This window comes from Rattus norvegicus, chromosome 8, assembly GCF_036323735.1.
Source record: "Rattus norvegicus strain BN/NHsdMcwi chromosome 8, GRCr8, whole genome shotgun sequence".
Taxonomy (NCBI): Eukaryota; Metazoa; Chordata; class Mammalia; order Rodentia; family Muridae; genus Rattus; species Rattus norvegicus.
This window is the reverse complement of record NC_086026.1, coordinates 117,734,655-117,758,055: the sequence shown is the minus strand read 5'-3', so window position 1 is coordinate 117,758,055 and position 23,401 is coordinate 117,734,655. Positions and strand designations below refer to the sequence as shown.

General features: G+C 48.8%; 1 protein-coding gene across 1 annotated transcript in view; it reads left to right on the top strand.

Annotated features, from left to right (window-relative positions):
• The first annotated feature begins 3,643 nt into the window (after positions 1-3,643).
• Bsn (bassoon (presynaptic cytomatrix protein)) overlaps positions 3,644-23,401 on the top strand; it is a 90,966-nt gene continuing 71,208 nt past the window's right edge. Inside the window, exon 1 of the mRNA NM_019146.2 lies at positions 3,644-3,959. Within this exon, the coding sequence (NP_062019.2) occupies positions 3,745-3,959 (215 nt within the window). The 5' untranslated portion in view covers positions 3,644-3,744. The remainder of the gene's footprint in view (positions 3,960-23,401) is intronic.

Genomic DNA, 23,401 nt, shown 5'->3' with positions numbered 1-23,401 from the left:
CCTTTTTATGGGACCCATTTGTTAGTGTCTGTCTAAGCTCCATCCCTCTGTTACCTGGCAACAGCCAGGTATGCCTGACACTATAAAAGGGGTTGCTTGATGCCCCCTCTCTTGCTCTCTTGTCTCTTGCTCTTGCCTTCCTTCTCCCACTCTCTCCCCATTCCCTGCCTCCCTCTCTCTTCTCCTGCTCTCCTCCCCCTCTGCCTTTCTCTGCCTCTACCACCCTATTATCTCTCTCTCCTCATGCCCTGAATAAACTCTATGCTATACTATACCGCCATGTCCTGTGGCTTTCCCTCAGGAGGAAGGGATGTCTCAGCATGGGCCCGCTGAGGCACCCCCTTTCCCATGCCTCCATAGACTATAATCCCCCCTCTCTTTATCTTTTTATAAACACACCACTGTTAATACCCTAACTTTGAGCACTAGCAACCAGGGGCTTGGTGAGTCCAAGGTCCCACTGGGAGTAGCCAGTCTAAGATACCACCCTACATGGTATCTCTCTGTATGTAGTTATCAGGCATGAAACAAAGACACTCTTCAGCACAGCAAGGATACCACAGGACAGGCTCTCCTCCCTCAGTTCCAGACCAGACTAGGGAGTTTAACTAGGACAGCAGACATGTCAGAAAGCAACAGGAAGGGGGTAGGGCTCAGCATTCCTTCTCTTTCTGACCTGCTCCATTACAGAGTTTGGGAAAAGCAGCTTTGGATGCTTGGTGAAAGGACCAGACACTCTTTCCTGTACAGACAGCACTGGTCTGTCCGTGGATGTTCACCAAGACACGTTAGAACTTTGTTTTCCAAGACAGGGTTTCTCTGTGTAGCCTTGGCTGCCCTGAAACTCACTCTTTAGACCAGGCTAGCCTTGCACTCAGAGATCTGCCTGCCTCTGCCTCCCAGGGGCTGAGATTAAAAGTGTGAGTCATCACCACCACAGGTTAGAACTCTGATATTTAATACATTCCTCAGTGTTAAGAGAATGAAATGAATTTCTAAAATATAGTCAAGTTACTTAAGCCCTCCTTCATAACCATGGCTTATAAAGGCACAAATGGCTTAGACTACAGTCTGTCTTTTACAGATGTCTTTTCTCAGGAAAGCATCTGAGGCCTGTGTAGGAAGACAGGAGGCTATTATGCCCGTCCCTACCAGGTCAGCCTCCCACTGAGGCTACTCAAAGGAAGGTCCTTCCTAGTGGTTCACTTGGACAGAAAGCGACACTGCTGGACAGTACTGTGTTGCTCTGATTGTCTTTCCTCTGTCCCTTCCTCCCTTCAAATGAGGAGGAAATACAGTAAGTTCTCAGGCTAGTGAGGGGATTCACAACCCTCTGGACAGTCCTCAAGGGCCTCAGCACAAGGCTACAAATAAGTTCTCTTCTTGGGCCCAGTTTCACTGTCTGGAATCTGTACACCCTCCCTCCTTGGGCTGCTTCCTGATACCCTGGGTCTCTGGGACCCTGCCTCAGTATTCATCCCAGACTGTTCCTACTACTATTTGGATGGTTTTCAAATCCATGGTGGTCTGGCCCCAACATCTCCTGCCTCCTATGACTTCACACCTCTGAACAGATTCCCGTTCATCTGCCTAGCAAACTCCTATGCACCCTACAAGCCACACTCCGGTAGCCTCTCACCAATCCTATGTTTTACCCACCAGGCCAGCCTCCTGCTACATCCTACAATAACTTGCCCTGGAACTTGCTACATAGACAAGCCTGAAGGCTCACAGAGATTCGCCTGCCTCTGCTCCCAAGCCTGAGAATAAAGGTGTGCACCCCAATGTTGGCCCTTAGAAAGTATCAGATTTCAGGAGTGGAGAGCGCTATGCCACCATGTAGCATTTTCCCACCTTTCTTTCCTTTCCTTCCCTCCCTCCCTCCCTTTCTCTGATTTCTCTGTCCCTTTTTAAAAACACCCTATTTATTTATGTATTCATTTGTGTGTTTATTTGAGGCAGGGTTTCTCTGTATACCCTTAGCTATCCTGGAACTCACTCTGGACCAGGCTGGCACTGAATTTAGATCTGCCTGCTTCTGCCTCACAGATGGTGATAAAAGGTGTGTGCCACTATACCCAGCTACTACTTTTTTTTTTTAAATAGGGAAACTTGATAGGGCCAATTTTTTTTAAAGATTTACTTATTTATTACATATAATGTACACCATCACTGTCTTCAGACACACCAGAAGAGGGCACTGGGTTTCATTACAGATGGTTGTGAGCCACCATGTGGTTGCTGAGATTTGAACTCAGGACCTCTGGAAGAGCAGTCAGTACTCTTAACCACTGAGCCATCTCTCCAGCCTCCAGCTACTATTTTTAATTATGCATATTTGTGTGAGTCTGTGCATGTGAGTGCTAGTGTTTTTAAAACTAGAGGTATAAGATCCCTCTGGAGCTCAAATTACAGATAATTGTAAGCCCAACATGGGTGGTCACAATCCCAAACAAGCCCTTTGCAAGAACAGCAATTTTTTTTTCTTTTGTGGTTTTTCTTTTTCTTTTTTTTTTTTTAAAGATTTATTCATTTATTATATATAAGTACACTGTAGCTGTCTTCAGACACACCAGAAGAGGGCATCAGATCTCTTTACAGGTGGTTGTGAGCCACCATGTGGTTGCTGCGAATTGAACTTAGGACCTCTGGAAGAGCAGTCGTCACTCTTAACCGCTGAGCCATCTCTCCAGCCCCTTTTGTGGGTTTTGTTTTTTTGTTTGTTTGTTTGTTTGTTTTTGTTTTTGTTTTTGTTTTTGTTTTTTTTTTTTTTGGGGTTCTTTTTTTCGGAGCTGGGGACAGAACCCAGGGCCTTGCGCTTCCTAGGGAAGCGCTCTACCACTGAGCTAAATCCCCAACCCCTTTGTGGTTTTTTTAGAGGAGGTTTTTCTGTGTAGTTTAGCGGTCCTGTAACTCTCTCTGTAGACCAGGCTGGATTTGAACTCAGAGATTCGCTTGTCTCTGCCTCCCAAATGCTGGGATTAAAGGCTTGTGCCACCAAGTCCGACTGCAATATCTGTTCTTAACTGCTAAATCATCTCTCTAGACCATCTTTTAAAGGAAGACATTTTTATCTGTATATGTGTATAGCTGGGGGTACGGGGAGGGTAAGGAGAGCAGAGGACAACGCGTGGAAGTTGGTTCTTTCCTTTGACCATGTGGGCTCCTAACTTACAGCATCAAACTTGGAGCAAGCATCTTTACCTATTGATACCTCTTGCCGGCCCCGTTTCTTTTTCTTTTAAAAGGGTTTGTTGTAGGCTGCTGTCCTCGAACTCACAATGTACCGGAGGATGACCTTGATTTTCCTGTCTCAACCTCCTAGGGACTGGTATTACATATGTAGGCCACCACTCCCCGCTCTTAGGTCGCTTCTAAGGTCTAGTGAACCCCCAGAGTGGTCCAACAGAACGAGGCCACCCTATGCAGCCGGCCTTCATTCAACACCCGCCGGCCGCGTTGGCCGCGGAGGGCGCATGCGCGGGTTCCGGAGGCCTTTTCCCGGCGACCCCGAGGGCGGTGCGTGGACACGAGTCTTCGCGGGCTGGCGTGAGCGCGCGCCGGGAGGGGGGGGGCGTGTGCAAGGCAGGGGCGCGCTCGACGCGCATGCGCAGCACCAGGCGGCTGTGTGAGCCAAGCTGGGAGATGGCGGCAGCTGCGGTGGAGCGGAGAGTGTGAGCGCCGCCCGGGAGCCGCCGGCCCGGGCGCAGTGCGACCCCGACCCCGCCCGCCCGCCTGCCCACCATGGGCAACGAGGCCAGCCTGGAGGGCGGCGCGGGCGAAGGGCCGCTGCCGCCGGGAGGCTCTGGTCTGGGTCCGGGCCCCGGAGCAGGGAAGCCGCCTTCAGCACTAGCTGGCGGCGGACAGCTCCCCGTGGCTGGTGCTGCGCGAGCGGCGGGACCCCCGACCCCTGGTCTCGGTCTGGTCCCCGGCCCTGGTCCCGGCCCCGGCCCGGGCAGGTAAGAGCGCGCGTCTGGGCGCCTGGGGGGCAGGGAGCTGTGGTCTGAATCTGGGGCCGGGGCCTGGAATCCCACGATCTTGTGGACAGCAGGTTCGGGTCTGTCTGCACTCGAATCCTGCCAGATTGGCGTGAGCTTGGTGGTCGAGGTGAGCGACCCAGGGTTTCCAGCCGCCCCGCCTTGACAGGACAGGATGGTGAGTACAGGGTTAGTCAGGGCCTGCAGACCGTGACTTCGTCACATTCCCCCAATTTTCTTCCCCATAGCGCAGGGGCCCAACAGCTCAGGAGGGGCTTATGTAACCTTAGCCTGGTCCCTCTGCACAGGGGAGCAATGGGATGGAAGACATCCTCCCTGTCTGCCAGCGTCTGCATATGTCCATTGTGTTGGGTCGAGAAAGAGCACAATGGGAGTGGCTATCAGGGAAGATAAGTGTCACTGCTAAGGAACAGGGAAAGATGGGAATAGTTGAGCCATGAACTTGGTCTTTTGCTTTCCGCAAGCATTTCATGGCTGTCAGTGTCTTTGAGGAAAAGGAAATTGCCCACTGGATACTATCAGGCCCGATAATACTCACAGTCATGTGCTTTCATCAAGGGTTCGTGAACACTTTCAGGTTGAAGCAAAAAACGCTAGTGAATTACCTCCCACCAAATATGAACTCGTTGCTTAATGATTTAGCTCAACACCTCCAGCCAGTGGGAAAGCCAAAATCCACACAGAATGGTTTAAACCGAATAGATCTGGCCAAATATTTTGAGCCCAGCTTGTTTTAGGTGTTTGCCAAACCCAGATTCTGCAAAAACAAGTTGCAACGAAAGCAGAGGATGTGAATGTTGATCTGTGTCAGCCGACTCAAGACTACCAAGAGATGACAGGGTAAAACGGAAGACGTTATTTTTACACCAGTTGAACCTGGGGAGTAGCATCCCCCTTGGGGGAAGTGCTTCTATCTCCAATATATAAGCTGCCAATATATATGTTGCTTTGCTTTTTCCGGTACACAAAAACTCCAAGGAAGAATAATGTTTGCTTTTTCAGATGTCCAACTATGCCTCCTGTGTTTATTTCTTCAGAAGTCTTTTCTTAGACAACTCACAGTTATGAAGAGATGTCAGTAGCCTGAAACCGTCTCAAACAAGCCAGCCCATGAACGTACCTTTTAGAGATGGAATTTGCTTGTTTTACAATTTGCTATTCCAGCAATGCAGTTGAGTAGCACAGCTCTTAGCCCTGGCAACACTGTCCGTCTGGCTGTGTGTAGAGTTGCTTGTTTGGATTTTAGCTTGAGAAAGAGGCTCACCAAGCTTCAGCTCTCTCCCTCCAAGGGAAAGCTGCAGCTGACTGGAAAAACACCTTGTTGTTATAGGGGGGAATTTACCACTTCCCTACCGGTTAACCACACTGGCTGCTGTACTCGCTGTTTATCAGACATTGCAGAAGCAAGCATATGGAATTTTGGGAAAGGCCTGGCAGCTTAGAGGGACAGGAAAGAGACTGCTGTATGCTGCCCATACGCCTCGGTGTTCCATTTCTGTTCTACCTATAAATCCGGCTACAGTGCAGACATAGCCACTGCCATACACGCAGAAACCATGGGCTACTGCTGGGGTTAGCAGTCATAACACATTTTACCAGCTGTGGGCAGGGCTCACGCACTGACCTGTGTTCCTGAGGTCTTTCGGTTTTGAGGCTTGGGAGGTGAGCTGTGTGGTTTGTCCGTAACACTGAAGACTGAGGACCCTTGAGGGGGTAGGATTCACTCTTCTAGCTCCTAGTCAGTTCATCACAGCATCTCAGCGAAGCAGACAGCGCTTCTGTCTGTCTGTCTCTCCCTCAGAGTCGGGATGGCTTCTAGTTCCTCTCACCAGTGCATTTCAGGTACCTGATACCAAATTTAGCATGTTCTGTTCTGAGATGCCGATGAACAGATTGGCCCATTGATGGAGAAGAACCCCATGGCATGTGCCTCCAGGCATTCACCAAAGAGCATTGCTCAGGGATATATTTGTTCCCAATGAGATCTTGAATTTATAGCAGCCAGAAACCTTATAGTATCGGGGAAGGGGCCAAAAGAGGATGTGATTAATTTTCTAAACCCATAGGGGAACAAAAGTGAGGTTCCTAGGGAGTGGAACCCTGGCTCTCTGCTATTGCCACATCGCCTCCTGTCACCTCAAGCTGAGTTCGTTCTTTTCATCCTCATGCTGAGCTGACTTGGGCTCTGTGAGGGGGTGGCTTCCGCGTTCAAGGCTGAAGAGCCTGACTTGAATTCAGTAAGCATAGGTGCTGCCCCACCCATAGTGATGTCTCTCAGCCTCCAGGGATGATGGCGGGGCTTGTAGAGCTCCACAAGAAAGGATTTTCTGTTTCTGGTCTCAAGTTCACCTCATATAGTTACATCAGCTCTGCTTTTCCCATCGAGACAGATTGGAAGAAAGCTGATCTCTCTCCCTCAGACTCTGCTTTCTAAGCTAAGAGATTTGGTAGAGGCTGCATTCTGTTAGCGAAAGGAACAAGCTTCATTCATTCATTCATTCATTCATTCATCCACTCTTCACTCACTCACTTACAGAGATGCATCAATGGGCAGTAAAGGCACAAGATGATGTGATTACCTGTACATGTGACCATGACATACCACCAGGTTAAGGCCAGACCTTGTAGGCACTGGGGAAGTAGTCAAAGGAGCTGGGAGTGGCAGAGTGCTTATTCAGTACCTATAAGGCCCTGGGTTCAAGACCCACTACTACCACGAAACAAAACAAAAACCTGCTTTCTGGGCACTGGGGAGTTGGTTCAGCAGTTAAGAGCACTGACTACTCTTTTAGAGGACCTGGGTTCAATTCCTCACATCCACACGTTTAGTGACAACCATCCAGAACTTCAGTTCCAGGGTATCCGACACTCTTCTGGCCTCCGTGGACGCCAGGCATATATGATGTGTAGATATACCTGCAAGCAAAACACCCATACACATAAAAATAAAACTTAAAAGACTTATGCAAAGCAGGGAGGAAGAGATGGTTCAGTGGTGAAGAGCACTTGCTACACAATCACGAGGACCTAGGTTTGGTTTCCAGCATCATATAGCTGGGCATCTCAGGCAAACCTGCAGCCACAGCGCTGAGCAGTTGGGGCAGGACAAGAGGGGCACTAAGATTTGCTGGCTGCCAGCCTCTCTGAGAAGATGAGCTTCAAAAGGGGTGAGTGGAGAATGTTGAAGAGGATGCTCAGGATCCTCGTTTGGCATCTCCACGTGCGGACACAGGTGAACACACCCCTCCCCCAACTGTGCACATTCACATACAAATAAGTAAGTCTAAAAACAGTTACTTTAAAACTGCACAAAGGGTGCACATAAATCAGTGGTGGCCCATCTCGCCCACATCAGCTGCACGGACTTGTAAATGTTTCGTCACGTGTAAATTCATCTTCAATAAATCAGCTGAGATATCTTAGGTATCAAGAACGAGCACAGGATTTGGCTACATGGAGGGTATGGAAGGGAAAAAACCCAGTACTACCCTCTAGCATTCAGTCTGGTTCGTTAGGTCCTTCTTGGAGAGCCAAATCATGGATAATCTCCAGGAGAGACTGAGCAGCCTGGTGTCTGCATACGGAAGGGTTTTTCAAGTAGGACGGTTAGAAAGACACAGGTTTCAAGGGATGGAGACGCCCGAAGCATTATGGAAAAATTATTGGAATTCAGGAGTAGGGGGGGAAGAAGCAGGGAAGAGGAATGTGGTCTACCTTGGCAGAGACAATGAGCAAAGAGCAAGACTGAATACAAGAGACTGGAAGAGAGATGGGGTCAAGCCAGCTGAGACATCTCTCTCTCTAAATGCCCGTCAAAAGCCACAATTTCCCTTTAGTTCACACGACATGGAGAAGTCTTGGGGAAAACACGACGGAGAAGCTTGTCGTTCGCTGGATAGGTGAGAAAGCCCTGGGAACCATGTGGAGTTCTTTTCTCGAAACGATTCGTCAGGCATGGTGTCTGAATCCCGGCTCATTGAATCCAGGTCCACTGCATCAGCAAATAGTCACAGACTAGAGAAGTCTATGGTGAAGGGAGAAGGATGACTGAAATTGCCAGGTTTGGAAATAACAGTCATTTGTCACTTAGAAGCCTTGTCTGGCCCCAGAGGCTGAGTTTTCTGGGAATACAGGTATGAATTAAAGTGACCTTCCTTTAGAATAGTGACATTGTCAATCTTAACTAGAGAGGGCCATCAGTTTTTACATTTCTTGCCAGGGGGAAAGAGGCGGCTTTAGTCATCTCGTAATGTCGTCCCCAGCACTAGTGGGGCTGTTGAGATGTTGTCAGTGGTTTGATATTTTCTCTTTGAGACAGAGTCTTATTCTGTAGCCTGAGCTACCCCGGAATCCACCACATTACCCAGGGTGGCCTTGGACTAAGGCTGCTCTGCCTGCCTCAGCTTTACAAGGGCTGGGACGACAGGGAGTGACCAGGCCTGGCTCTGAATTAAAAAAATTTTCTAGTGGAGAAATTAGAAGGCAGGCTATTTAAACAAGCAAGGGGGCAAACGAACAAAACAAGGTTACTATGGAACATTTCAGCGTATGTAATAGCAGAGGGGATCGTCCACCCAAGCCTCACATTCCAATTACTCTGCCACAGGCGGGCTCGACTCAGCCAATCAAGTGTCATTTACCTCCCTTCCTTCTCACTGAAACAAATCCCAGGCAGTCCAACATCCCATCACCCGCACCTCACTGTATCCTTCCAAGGAATGAGCGCTGTATAAATGTAACCATAACGCCACCATCCAATCTGAATAGGTATTTCTTTCTTCCCAGGGAAGGTTTGCTAGGAATCAAACCCAGGCACTCAGAAATGCTAGGCCAGGCACTCTTCAAGCTAAACATGCAGCCCAACAACCTGTTCTTTTAAAAAAAGATTTATTTTTAGTTATGTGCATTTGTGTGTCTCTGTGTGTGAATATGCACCTGAGTCCAAGTGACCGAAGAGGCCAGAAATCCTGGCTCTCTCTCGAGCTGGGCATAGATAGTACAAGCCACCCAATATGGTTGCTGAGAACTGAATCTTGGTCCTCTGCAAGAACATTAAGTGCTGCTCTGTCTCTCCAGCCCTCCAACGATCCATTCTTAATCTCAGGAGTTATTTGGATGGGGTTCTGTCTTCTGATTGCGTTATAGATTTCAACAGTTGGTTTGCTCAAATTGTGATGTGTAGGATAAATCTAGTCTCTTAAAACTGATAGACTGTCTCTTAAGTAGTTGGTTGTGTAATTCATGTATTACAGCTCTGAGTCATTCGTTCTGTGATTCTTCATATTCTGGGCTGGGCTGATTGCATTCTTAAGATGCCATTTAAGATGTATCTTGGTGGGGTTGGGGATTTAGCTCAGCGGTAGAGCGCTTGCCTAGCAAGCGCAAGGCCCTGGGTTCGGTCCCCAGCTCTGAAAAAAGAAAAAAAAAAAGATGTATCTTGGCCAGCATTTTCCTGAAAAATTGGATATTAAATTTAGAATCTATTCTGATACATATTTCATTATTATTCTAACAATATTTGTTTATTTATTTATAATGCTGGCTTTCAAACCCAGAAGCTTCATACATGCTAGACCAGTGCCATACCCCTGAACTGTGTGTCACAAGCCCACACTTCACTCATCGTTGAGACCATGACTTGCTATGCTGATCTTAAACGTATCTTGTATAGCCCAGTGTGGCCTCAAACTCTCAACCCTCCTGCCTTAGCCTCCTAAGTGCCGAGAGGCATGTGCTACCACACTTGGCTGAAATTCTACCTTTAGAAGAAGGGATTTGTTGAAGGGCTCAGATATGGAGAGAGAGGAAGTGGCTAAAAATAGAGCCAGGCTTTGGACTAATTTGGGAGCCCAAGAACAATGTACTGGGTCACTTTTTCTTCTTTCTCTGAAATTTTCCTGAATTGGTTTGGTTCTGCATTTAAGAAGCCAAAGCTTTCAGAGTCATGCCCTTTGACCCCAGCTCACGTGAGCCCTCTGTAGATTTGAAGTTGGAAGCTGCTGGGAAATAGGCTGGGGGTTTTCGACAAATCCTCCTCTCACTGGTCTCGCTCCCGGAGCCCATGGGCTCCTATTGAGCTGTGGCTGATAGCACCGTTGCCTTAGTTCTAGCTGTGGTTACTGCCTCGGCTGCCTCATCATCTCTCTTGACCTGCCAGGCCATGCACACCCTGCAGGCCCCATCTGTCCCAGCATCTTGCCCTTCCTCCCCAGGAACTGTTTGAAAACAATGCAATGGTGGCTGAGGCCTGATGGCTTGCAGCAGGGACTGGGTGCCACTTTGGGGTATGAGTGAGGCTTGGTGGACAGTCTAGCTGTGGGGAGGCCTTCCTTAGCCCTCCTGCTGCCAGAAGCGTGGCATGCCAGTAGCAGCCAGTAGCAGCACCGAATTCATGGACTTGCCCAAGCTCCTCTCCCAAGGGACCGTCTGCCATCTCCACTTATAAGCACTGCGGGGGAGGTTGGCTATCGTTGGGACCGTGGCCTGTGGCTTTCTGTGGTAGGGAGTCTGGAATTCTGGCCTTCTGCCCTCTGTGGTTCCCTTCTGTCAGGCTGGGCTTCTAGTGGGTGGGTGTCTGCTCGTCTGTCTCTGTCTTTTTGTTTTTTGTGGTTCTGGGAATTAAACCCGATGCCTTGTACATTCCAGGCTAGGCAAGTGCTACTTGGTCACTATTCCCAGCCAGACCTGTGGTATTATTCCACCTGTCTAACTTACACTGAGCCTGGTGGGCATACTCCTTCACATACCCGCATTGCATTCTGGGCCCCGGCGGGGTGTTAGCATCTTTCCTTCCCAGTCTTTGCTCTTATGCACCCAAGGTTCTAATGAGGGCTTTGATCAAGAGTCTTTATCTGCTGTCCCCCACTTTATTCTAACAAGAAAATTAGTTGGAGGCACCCTGGAACTTTTTAAGTCCTTTTTAGGATTAAGTGTAGAAGTACCTGCAGAAGCCTGGCCTAGAGCGGGTGGTTCTGATGTCAGAGCCAAAGGTGAAAAAGCAGAAAGGAGCAGTTTCTGAGACCTCGTCTCTCATACAGGGGATCAAAGCTCGTTTAGGAGCTTGTGAGAAGATACCCCAGGTCTGTCCCACCTGGGAGTGTCCCAGGTCTTCAAATGAGCCAGGGCTGTCCTGTGACACTGGTCTAGGGAGGAAAATGATCCTCACAAGGAGGCTAAATAATCACATAGAATGTGGGTGATTTGGAAAAGAGGGACATATTGTTGTGTGGGGGTTAGCAAGGGGCTACCTGCACGTGTGTGTGTGTGTGTGTGTGTGTGTGTGTGTGTGTGTGTGTGTGTGTGAGAGAGAGAGAGAAAGAGAGAGAGAGAGAGAGACAGAGACAGAGACAGAGAGGTAGGCAGGCAGCAGGCAGAGAGGGACAGATAGAGACAAAGAAGACAGAGAGACAGAGGGAAGAAAGAGAGCATTCTATGGTGCATATTTAAAGAAGAGGAAAACCACATGTGTTAGACCTTACCTACCACTTTGAGACAGGGTCCCTCTCTCCCTCTCTACCTCTCATTTTTAAAAATATGTTATGTGATGCATGTGGGTGTGTGCTTGCATGTAAGTCTATGCAACATGTGCATGTCTAGTGCCCGCTAAGGCCAGAAAGGACACCAGGTCCCTTGTACTGGAGTTATAGATGGTTGTGAGCTGCCTTGTGGGTTTTGGGAATTGAATCCTGGTCCTCTGGAAGAGCAGTAGTGCTCTTAACCACCCGCTCTAGTCCTCCATACCCTCTTATCTTTTTGAGACAGGGTCTTTGTATAGCCCTAGGAGTCTTAGAAACTTTCTGTGTAGACCAGGTTGGCCTTGAACTCAGAGATCTGCCTCCTGAATGCTGTGATTAAGCTCTCCTTACCTTTTTAAAATACTTTGGTTCTAATTGTGTGTATGCATGTGTCTGTATGAGGGTTTGTGAATGTCAGTGTCCGTGGAGGCAGGGAAGCACAGATACCCCCGGAGCTGTAGTTACAGACGTTGTACGATGCCCAATATGGGTGCTGAAAATCAAACTCTGCCCCACTGGAAAAGCAGGATGTGGTCTAGACCGTTGAGCCATCTCTCCAGCCCCAGGCTGTTCATGGCCGTCTGAGTCAGGCTAGCTCCCATCTCATTGTAGGACCATTGCAAAGACAGACACCTGCCACTACATCTGACTTTTTGTTTGTTCTTGGGGTTCAAACAGAGGTCAAGTGTATGCGGCAAGCACTTTACTCACTGAGCCTAAATCTTTGGAGGGTGGGGAGGGGGAGAGGTCTCATGTGACCCAAGCGGGCCTTGAATTTATGATCCTCCTCTTTGCTTCCTCCTCCCAAGTGCTAGGGTTATGGGCCATTATACCAGGCTTTTAAATTAACAGTATCTATTACATACCACATGAGGCTTTAAAACAGGGAAGAATAATTAGTGTATTTATCCCGCACATACTTATTTCCTTGTGGTGAAAATGGTTGGAATCTGCTCAGTGCTTTTTCAAGAATGTAACATTGCTATTAACTACAGTTACGATGATATACAGTGGATCTCTTGAATTTATTCTTGTTATCTAACTTAGAGTTGGTATCTCTTGACCAAAGTCTTTGCACTCTCCTCTTCTGTGTAGTTTGTATATGGGAACCCTTGGGATCTCTTTCAGTGAAATAGAAGTGTTTTTATTAACTTAAAATTTATTCCTTACATATTTTGATGCTAGTAATTGAACCCAGGATCTCATACACTCTAGGCAAATGCTCTATTGCTGAGCTAAATCCTCAGTCCAGAAATACACACACACACACACACACACACACACACACACACACACACACATATATATATATATGTATATATATATATATATATGTATATTTCTGTTTGAGACAGGGTCTCACATAGCTCAGGGTGGCCTCAAACTCCCTGTGTAGCTGAGGGTGATTTTGTAGTTGTGATCTTCCACCTCAACTTCCAGAATGCTAGGACCACATGCATGCACCCCCTTGCCCAGTTTACGCAGTGCTGGGAATCGAACCCACAGCTTCATGCACACTAGCTGGATGGTCTACTTCTGGGCTACATATCCAGCTCAGCGTTGTTTCCCTTGTCTATGTCTCACTGTGTATCCCAGACTGGTTTTTTTTTTTTTTTTGGTTCTTTTTTTCGGAGCTGGGGACCGAACTCAGGGCCTTGCGCTTCCTAGGTAAGCACTCTACCACTGAGCTAAATCCCCAGCCCCCAGACTGGTTTTTAATCTTCTTGCCTTGGCCTTCTGAGTGGTGGGATCATAAGCACCATGCCTACGGCAGACCAAGGGTTTTAAAGGAGCCCTCACTGAGCCTATGCTTGTTGAGCCACAAGAACAGAGGAAACAGCATAGAGTGATTGGGCTCCACCCTCAATGGACTTGTGGTCTGGGGAGGGACAGACAGACATGACCAGATCTCTACCTTCCCTTTCCTCTTCCTTCTTGCCCTTCTCGCCTCTGCTTCTCTTTGTCTCACAGAGGTAGGATAATCAAAAGCACAATTTGAAGGGATTGTATTATTCCATATCCTAAAATAGTAGAACATATATTTGTACAGTGCTTTACAGCTTACAAAACACATTCAAAACATTAGCTTATTCTGTTGGGAGCTCCAGAGACCTAAGATGAGCGTTTCAGAACAGCTAGCAAGCAGACGTTAGCAAACCAAAATGCCTTACACTGAGCACAGCTGGAGAGCCGTGTCATTTCCCTGCCTCCTGCTCAGAGAAGATGGAAAATTTAGCAAGAGGATGGGGAGGGCTGTGGGGAGGCAAAAGGATCAGGAAGTAGGACATTTGGATAAAGGACAGTGCAGGGTGCCGAGTAGTGGGCCTCCTGAATGGCGACCAGAAATCCAGGTTTGGATCATTTGATGTTGCCCCAGACGCCACACTGAGCACACACAGAGGAGATCTTTAGGGATATTCTTGGTTTATTTCTGAGCTTCTGAGGACCATGCTTGGTAAGGACTCCACCACTGACTCACACACCCAGGCCCCTAAGTTTCCGGTTTCATCATCTCTAAAATGAAGAGTTTAACCAGATAATCTCCAATTGACATTTGACTTCTATGAAATGAATAAAAAGGGAGACGACACTCACCACTGTTCTTCAGCCCTGCCCCCCTGAGGATAGATGTCAAGGTCACAAACTGGCATGGTGGCTCACACCTATAATCCCAGCATTCAAAAGGCTGAGATAGGAGGGTCACTCTGCGTTCCAGACCAGCATGTGTTAAATGGTAGACCAGCCTAAGATACAGAATGAGACCCTGTCTCAAACAAAACAAGATTATAGATAAAAAGCACGGCGTATATATCCTTTAGGGGGATTAAAAGCAGCTGTAAGTAGAAGATGGCTCACTTACTCTGTGGCAGAGATTTCCTAGCATGGGCAAGGCAAGTCAGGCCAGGAGCCAGCTGAAGGCTCGCTGGCACTTCTACAGGTGGCTGCTTGGAAAGTCGGTGGCCTCCATGCACTTGGGGTAGCCAGCCAGTAAGAAAGATGCAAGCGAAACCCAGGCCAGCAGAGCCTGCTGCAGGCTGGGCGTTCCCTGCTCTGTGTCCCCTCATCTCCGAGTATCTCTGGCAATGGTCTATGTGCCTGTGATCGCCAGGGGGAACTGGAGTTGGGCAAAACCGTGAGGGAGAGCTTGGCACAAGGGAAGGCTAGCCCGGAAGAGGCTAGTTTGGTCTACTCTACTCAGGCAGTTGGACAGTTGGGTTGGCACCTTCGTTTTAGCAGGAAGAGCTGCCGCAGGCCTCTGTGGGCTTAGGCCAGACCCCCTCAGTGTCAAGGTCCAGTACGTGAGGATGATCCCTTTAGGAATATGGTTTGGCTTCAGCAGGTAATGTGTGTTCTATGTATGTCTCTAACCCAGCCCTTCACAGGTGCTACACTGGCTGCTGTCATCTCCCAGGCAGAGCCCTGCTCTCATAAGAACGCTGAAGTGGTCAGCAGTCTTTGGTCTTTCTTTGCAGACCTCTCTGTTGAGAAACTCCTGGTTTTGGTTATTTGAACTGGCTTTCCTTATACTTCTTGTTGGCTGGTCCTCCTCTCAGAGGTTTTACAGGTGTCTGTTATGAGCCTCCCTACCTGCCATGTTCTCACCCTTCCTCAGTCTGGTCTTCTTGGGTCCTGACAACTCCAGCTTCTTTGGCCATAGTGGGGACAGTTGCCTCCCTAGGCTGCCCTGCCCAACACTCTCAGTCCTCTGAGGACAGGGAGACTCAGAGAACACGGTCCAGGCTTAGCAAGTCACATGGACTATGAATGACACAGTCTGAGGGATCAGAGCCTTCACTCATGCAAGCAGCAGAGTATCTTCCTCTGCCTTTCTGAGATCTTTATGGAACTATCCCCAGGGTCTAGCCACAGAGAGGCCATCTTGGCACAAAGGCTGAGTGACCCCCATCTTGGATATGTGGAACCCAGGTGTACATCTAGGGGAGCCTGCACAGGACCTGCCGTGTCTGCTCTGTGTTTTCCTGGAGAGTCTTTGTAAACTAGTGAGGTGTTTGGTACCCGACTCTGTTCCACTGGGGAGGAAGGGTAATAACTAAGGCAGTGTGTATGTTTCAGGAGTCATTCTCTGAGGGCATCTCCCTCTCCCGAGTCCTCCGGAGCCCACGTTCTCAAGCCCTACATCTGACCTTGAATGGCCAGTGTTAGAGTTTCACAGCCAAGATCTTATTAGCTGATGTTTGGAGGGTTGCCAGCTGAGAAGAGAGGAAGAATCAAAGTCAGACTTGAGAGGCCAGCCCCCCTTTACCTTGGCCGCAGCAGGGTAACTGCAGAAGAACCACTGTGCGGACCTGCTCTTTTCCTGCTAGCCTTTCTGAGGTATGCCAGTCTGTGGACCTGTGGGACCTGTGCTCCCAGGAGCAGCAGGTGCTCTGTAGACAAAAATCTAAATATCCACAGAAGGAGTGTGGTGTGGTGAGGGGCTGGGGAGCTGGCTCATTGGAAAAGGGCTCACCGCCAATATGAGGACCTGAGTCTGATCCATTCTCTGAACCCATTCCTGATCCTCCTCCCTCCCCCAGTCAGTCCCGGGCCTACAGGTGTGCTTACACGTCCAGCGTATCCCTTCCCTTAGACTAAAGCAGCAAACACTCCTCACCTCTTCATGGTCTTGAGACACTGTCATTGTTATGTGTTGCCTATATTCTAACATGCATGTATGTATGTATGTATGTATGTATGTATGTATGCATGAATGAATATAGATAAAATGTAGAATATGTATACATGTGTATATTTATTTTAAAGCAATAATGTAGCTATCTTTCCTAGCAGTAATGCTAGTGAATATAATTTAAGACCCCCTGTGGTATATTTGCTCTTTAGGCTATATCTTTCCAGAGACATATAAGTTCATGTCTTAGATCTATTAGAAGTTAGTCTTCCCTGTGTGGTTATGCCATTAATAAGATATAAAATTAAGCTCCTTTATTCCAGTTTGTTTTTAATTTGTGAGGATTGGTTTTGATTACTTATCTGATTTCACCATATTATTGTGCAATAAATCAGCCAAAATTCAGTGGCTTCAAATAACAGTTCTTTAAAAAATTCTCAATTCTCACTCAGACATTTGCAAGCTGGATAGAATTCACTGATGTAGGCTGCACTCCAGGCTCCACTTAGTGTGTGCTTCGTCTTCCCCGGGCAGCAGGCTAGCTGCTGGTTCCTTCAATAAAGATGACAGACACATGAGTGTGGTTCTAACTGCACAAGCACATGTCAAGCCTCTGACTTTGTGGTGGTCTGACTGAGAATGGCTCATAGATGGGAACACTTAGTCACCAGGGAGTGGCTCTATCTGAAAGGATTAGAAGGATTAGAAGGCGTGGCTTTCTTGGATGAAATGTGTCATTGGAGATTGGTTTTGAGGCTTTAAACACCCATGCCAAGCCCAGTGTCTCTCTGTGGACCAGGATACAGCTCTCAGCTCCTGCTGCAGTGCCACGCGTTCTGCCATGGTCTCCACCATGATGGTAAAGGACGAAGTCTCTGAAACATCAAGGAAGCCTCGGGTCAGGTGCTTTCTTTTATAAGAGATTGTTGGCCGTGGTATCTCCCCACAGCAATAGAACGGTGCCTGGCATTCATGTGTTGTTGACTTTCCTTTAGACTACACAGTTTGTGGTTAAGCCCAGCAGGGTATTGCAGTCACCAGTTGCCTCAGAGCTTGGTGATGGAAAATTAGCATTTTGGTCATGGTCTACACTGCAGGGATCCAGGAAGGGCACACCGGAAGCGGCTTATTTCTGATCCTTCTTCCCTTCCTTCTGTGGTAAGAACAGTTTTGTCAGCACCCTTTGTCCCCACCTCACTTCCTTCTTTTCAGACAGAGTCTCACTGTGTAGCCCTGGGGGGCCTTGAGCTCACTGTGTAGAACTAGAGATCAGCCTGCCTCTGCTTCCTGCGTGTAAGGGTTAAAATCCTAGGATTAGAGGCAGAGGCCACTGCACTAGACTTACATAATGTATCTCGATGAGCATCACTTCGTAGCTGATACAGAAGTCTTAGCTTCTCTTTACATCTGCACCGTGTCTGTGGACATAACATGATTTATCCATGGACACTGGACTCAGCATCACAGTGAACATGTTATTTTGGCCCAACACTGAACTCCTAAACTTAGGCCCTGTCCCTTCCATCCATGGAATAATGGCTAATAACATGACACACATGTTATTTCGTGTTTTCATCAGTGTGGGATTTCATCAAACCGATGAGATTGCCTCCTCAAGTGGATTGCTTGAAACAAAATGGCAAATGCATAAGTCAGTGCTCCCTTCATGGCTGGGCCTACGGACTAAGGTAGAACCAGGGAGCTGGTGAGTTGTCTTAGCCAGTTAATATTCATGTTTAGTTAATATTCATAAGGCTAGTCAATATTCACAACGATTAATATTCATTAGGCTAGTTAATATTCACGAGGTCAGTTAATATTCATGAGTTCCGTTAATATTCATAGTGGTCCATACAACAGGGCGCGCGGGGGTGAAGTGCGGAGCTGGAGAGGTGAATGTGGTCACTGTAATCCTCTCCTGAACGTGTTCTGCAGGCACAGCAGGTTGCTTGCCCAGGGTTGGCTGCAGAAAACCGGAGAAAGAGAATAATTGGGAGAACCCTTGAGCTTGGCCTGACCGTCAGGTGTTGTATGTGGAGAGTCAGGTGGGCAGAGAGGAAGATGTGTTTGGCTTTCCCCTGGTGCTGGAGATCAAACCCAGGGAAGGGCTCTGGAGTCAACACCCCTAGCCAGGGTGTGATTGGCAGGCATCCAAGTGAGGCGACAGCCATGTTAGGTAGTCAGCTCCAGGCTACAACATTAAGCAGCAGGTCACCTGCAAGTGCTTTACTGTAATGCCACCTGGTTTGCGGACAGACACAAAAACGAGGAGGAAAGTAAGGCAGTACTGGTGTTCCAGGAGAGCGAGTCGAGTACATTCAATTGGACAAACATTAGTCTTATCAAATGATTTGTTGGAAGCGGAAGCGCTCAGCATGAGGCCTGGCATGACAGGACTATTAATTGAAGCCAGGTCTCATGTACCGGCCTGAGAACGAAAGGCGAACGAGATAGACTCGTGCTCCTCACTTCCTATTTTAGCGCATGTTTGAATTAAACTTGATTAAGGGTCTGTTCCCTGGCCTCTGGGGGCTCTGACGCAGCCAGTGATGCCTAGCAGGCTCAGAGGGCCATGGCCCTTCCTTCTTATGCCCACACACAGCTGCAAGGGCATTATTTAGGGCTCAGACTAGACAATGAACTTAAAAGACCAGTCTAGTCTTGAAGGCTCTCAGAATATACAGCTACTGAGAGCTTCAGCCCAGACCACCAGCACCACAGAGGAAAGCATCCCACCAGAGCGGGTGCTTTAACTCCTCCTCCCCAGGACACTCCATGAAACCTGACTAGTTTTGGCTTTCAGCTTGAGTGAGAGTGGGATGACACAGGCTCGCCTTGGCAGGTCTGAGGGTTGGAAAGGAGGCTGCTGCTGCTGTTCTGAAGTTGTGCCCTGCTGATGGCCACCATGGGCGCAAACACTACCACTCACCCAGGCTAGGAATTCCTCAGAGTCCAGCAAGTCGGCTGTGTGGCTCTTAGGGCTGCCTAAGAAGCCGGTGAACTGGAATAGGACTTACCCAATGGCTAGACATCTATTCTTGCTTTCCTCCAGTGCTGCAAATGAAGGTGCTTAGTGCTGATTGCCTGGTGTCTGAGATACGCCTCCCACAGAGCAGAGTCACAGGGCGGTTCCTACTAGGGCACTTTGGGGAGTTGTAATACGGGCTGAACCGATGGGAGAGAGGGAGGTAGGAACAGACACACCCCAGCCGCTTGCTCTCAGTGTTCCCAAGAGACCAGGCCTACCGCACTGCCCTCTGCCCCCAGCTTCTTTGTCAGGGTGCACGCTACCATTGCTGCTTTGCATTTACCTAGGCATTTTGCTGTATTTTTTGCTTGCCTGAGCTGTAGAAATACACAGACTGGAGAGCAGAGGCTTAAGCTTCCCCAGGACTCCAGGGATAGACGTCACAGGTTCCTAAATGGTAAAAGCTAAAACCCTCTAAACTCCTGAGCATTGAGTAAGAAAAACAAAAATGCTCTTAGAGACCAAAGATCTTTGTGGGGACCATCTGGGTAATACCCTCTCTTCCGGTGTAAAGACCCCAAGAGTGATAAAGGCTGAACCTGACTGCAAGATTTGGCAGGGAGCACAAGCCTCAGGCATGTACCTTGGCGTCCTTTTCTGTAGTACAGGCTAGTACAGGTGCCCGTGCATGCCCGGGTGAGTATGAGCACACAAGTGTGTGTGTTTGTGAATATTTGGGCAGGCACACATGGAGGCCAGAAGTCGTCCTTGGGCGTTGTTTCTCAGACACTGTCCATATTGTTTAGGCTGTGCCTCTCACTGGGCTCCCTGATTTGACTGGCAGGCCACTGAACCACAGGGATCCTTTGTCTCGCCCTCCCTGTACAGGAAGCACTTTTACAGAATACCTACCTCTCCAGGCCCAATACATAAACTGTTTTTGGAAACAGAAGTGCTACTAGGAACCGAGGGATGTGTTGATATGCTTGTGTGTCTCTGGCTGGCAGAGGGTCAAGTTCACTGTGGGGTGAGAAGACTGTTTCCAGAGTGGCACTGGGCAAGCCAGAAATGGGGTGGGGAAGAAGAGCCTCGGCTCAGTGAATGACCCGTGCCACTTTGAGATGGAGAAGCTTTAATGGTCTGGAAGGAGAGAATCTTCTTGCCCGTGTGTGGCTCTAAGAACTGACCAGAGGGAAGCAGAAACCATACTCTTGGGGACTCTGCCTTATAAGACTCCCACAGAAGAAAATAGCCAAGTCCTACTGGGTGGGGTTTGGAGGCGTGGCCTTTGCTGTCTTATGACTACTCAGGCCAGCACACTTAATCTGGGCCATGCTCCAGAGGCCTCAGGGCCTGGTTAGGAAGAAGAGAGACTTTATGCCATCCCTTCTTTCTCCACCTGACGGGGAGTGCATGGCCTTCAGGAATGAGGGTCATGACCCGATGCGAATGAAGTGAATCATAACCTGATCAGGGAGTCCAGTCGTGTGTGGTAGGGGTGGAGTGAACACGTGGTGCAAGCCGCACCGTGCTGACCACCTGACCCCTGCACTTCACACACATCCTGCTCTAATAAGCTCAGGGAATTCTTTACTCTTTTTTTTTTTTTTTTTTTTTTTTTTTGGTTCTTTTTTTCGGAGCTGGGGACCGAACCCAGGGCCTTGCGCTTCCTAGGCAAGCGCTCTACCACTGAGCTAAATCCCTAACCCCATTCTTTACTCTTATTTCTTTGTCCAGCTACTCAGTACCCTTTTGTCAGTTCTGACACCCATAGGCTCTACATAGGCTCTAGGGAAACAACCGCCAGCCTCAGCATATCCCACAGACTGGGTGAGCACAGAGGGCGCAACTGGAGACCCATAACTAGGGAACAGGGAGCCCTTAGTGGATGTCACAGTGCCGGTGTCCTGCCAGCTTGGGGCAGGATTTCTTACACAGCCAGGCAGACCAGAAGATAGCTGCTCCTCCCCTAACCCATGAAGCATGTATGAATACACACACATACACATGCACACTCATACATGCATGCATTTGTGCCCCTACTTCCTCCTGAGACTCGGGATAGTCCACTGGTGGGTTAAGTGGATGATGCTCCTGTTTCTGGTGGCCCTAGACCTCCCTCTGGGCTCAGATCCTGTTGGCTTCCCTTCTTCAAAGTCGCTCTGGTTGTGTGCACCTCCTTGGCTACCTTCAGTCTCCTCTGGCATTGCTCGCTCTGCCTGCATGGATTCCCAAGCCTCAGCACTCACTGTGTCGTCCCCCTCTCACTAGGTCTCTGCAAGAGCATCCACATCATCTTTAATTCTGTAGCTTAGGTCCCCCAGCTGGGTGCCCCAGGCATGGACCATGCAGAGTACCCTCACTGTCATGCTCTCCCGCTTTTGTGGAAATAGCAATCTACCATGTAACTCTGCTGCACAGGGTCTCTTTTCTTGGGAAAGCTTGAGTCTGTTGTGTAGTACAATGAACTGACATGAAGACTTCGTCATGGTGGGGGTGGTTGTTTTTGAGACTGAGTCTCGAATTGTAGCTCACGCTGGCCTTTAACTGGTGATCCTCTTGCTGTAGGCTTTTGAACATTGGGATTACAAGAGCTTATCACCAAGTCAGGGGAGTCTTTCTGAGGCCAGGAGCATCCCTGATTTTGTTTGACGTCCATAGGAGATATTTAACAAGTCTTTTGTTTGGCACAGAGCCTTTTCCTAGTCCTGGGCTCCCCGGGACCCAAGGTCAGTGTGAGTAGCCGAGTAGGGTGTGGTTGGTGCATCAAAGGGCAGATCTAGTGGGAAATGTCACAAATGTCACAAGTGACAAGATGGAAAGAGCAGAACGGTGTCTTTTAGAACTTGGGGTGGTTTGCAGCCCGGACTGGGAACCACAAAATGCCCTTCAGCTGTTTGATGGCCCGTTCTTCATTCACCTCTAGTTTGACATTCAAGGGTCAAGAGGCTCCGGTCTCTGTCCATTGAATTCTGCTGTTGTGGATTAGAGCTGACTCTGAGCTGGGCGTGGTAGTACACGCCTTTAATCCCAGCGCTTGGGAAGCAGAGACAGGAAAATCTCTGTGGGTTTGAGGCCAGCCTGGTCTACATAAACTGACTCTGTACAGCCTGGTCTACATAAAACTGACTCTGTAGGGCTTACGATAGCCTCTGCTTTTCTTTTCTTTGTTGAAACAGAGTGCCATGTAGCCCAGGCTAGCCTTGAATTTGCTAAAGACGGTGACTACCTCCACCTCCCAAGTGCTCGAATTATAAGCGTGAGCCACAATGCTTAGGTAAGCCTAGCTTGAGTCTCATTGTGTAGCTTAGGCTGGTCTTGAACTTACAGAGATCCTTCCTGCCCCTACTCCCTGAGTGTTAGGATTTGTGCACCACCACTCGAAGCCCTAGGCTGCTCTTGTTAGACCCTTTCCCATCACCAGGCCCAACTTTCTTTTTAGTGGTTCCACATCCCTCAGGTGCTGGTGCAGAAGAAACACAGAAGGAAGGCAGATAGGTGGCTTCTGTCAGGTGCCTCCCTTGGCAACCAAGGGAGTACCCGAGACCCAGGTTCATGGAGACTTGCCCATCCTCTTCTTACTCAGTAGACCAACACCTGGGATACAATGATAAGAGAAGTCAGTGCAGCCAGTTCTCAAAGGGGACTCAGTGGGAGAGGATGATTTTAATCATCCAGAAACAAACATGCTAATGAAAGGGGAGGACCAGAAGTCATGAGAACTCTCACCCCAGGAAGTGGCATGGATTTGGGCATCTGAGTGAGTTTACAAGTCTGAGGGGTGAGCAGCTAAGTGGAGGTGTGACGGGGCTGGGCCTTTTAGGAAGGAGGAAGCTCGCACACACAAGTCCCCCGAGGCTCCTTTTCAGTGGGAGATGGAGCAGAAGCATGTGTGGGAACAAAGGAGGAAACAATACATGTAGCCTATTTCCGGTCAGGACATCTTGCTGTAACTGCTGGGGCTGGTTGCACAGATGGTCTCTTTCATGTGCCCACCCCCAGCCTTTCCTTCTGGACGCCAACATTAGCCCTGTCCACTCCTGACTCAAGGGTGTTTGTCTAGCTTGCTGCCCGTGCCACTGTGAAGGCCATAGGCACTGGGAATGGCTAAGGCTCAGGTGAGTAGTCTTGCTTCTGATGCTTTCCTGGGGGCATGAGGAGTAAGGCCTTGTCTGGCATGATGGCTAGTGTGGAGTCATCCCGCCACATTCCTCCATTAAGCAGAACATTCACTGTTCAGTCTCAGATCAACTGCAAGACCCCTGTGCTGGCCAGCGCGTGACTGCACCCC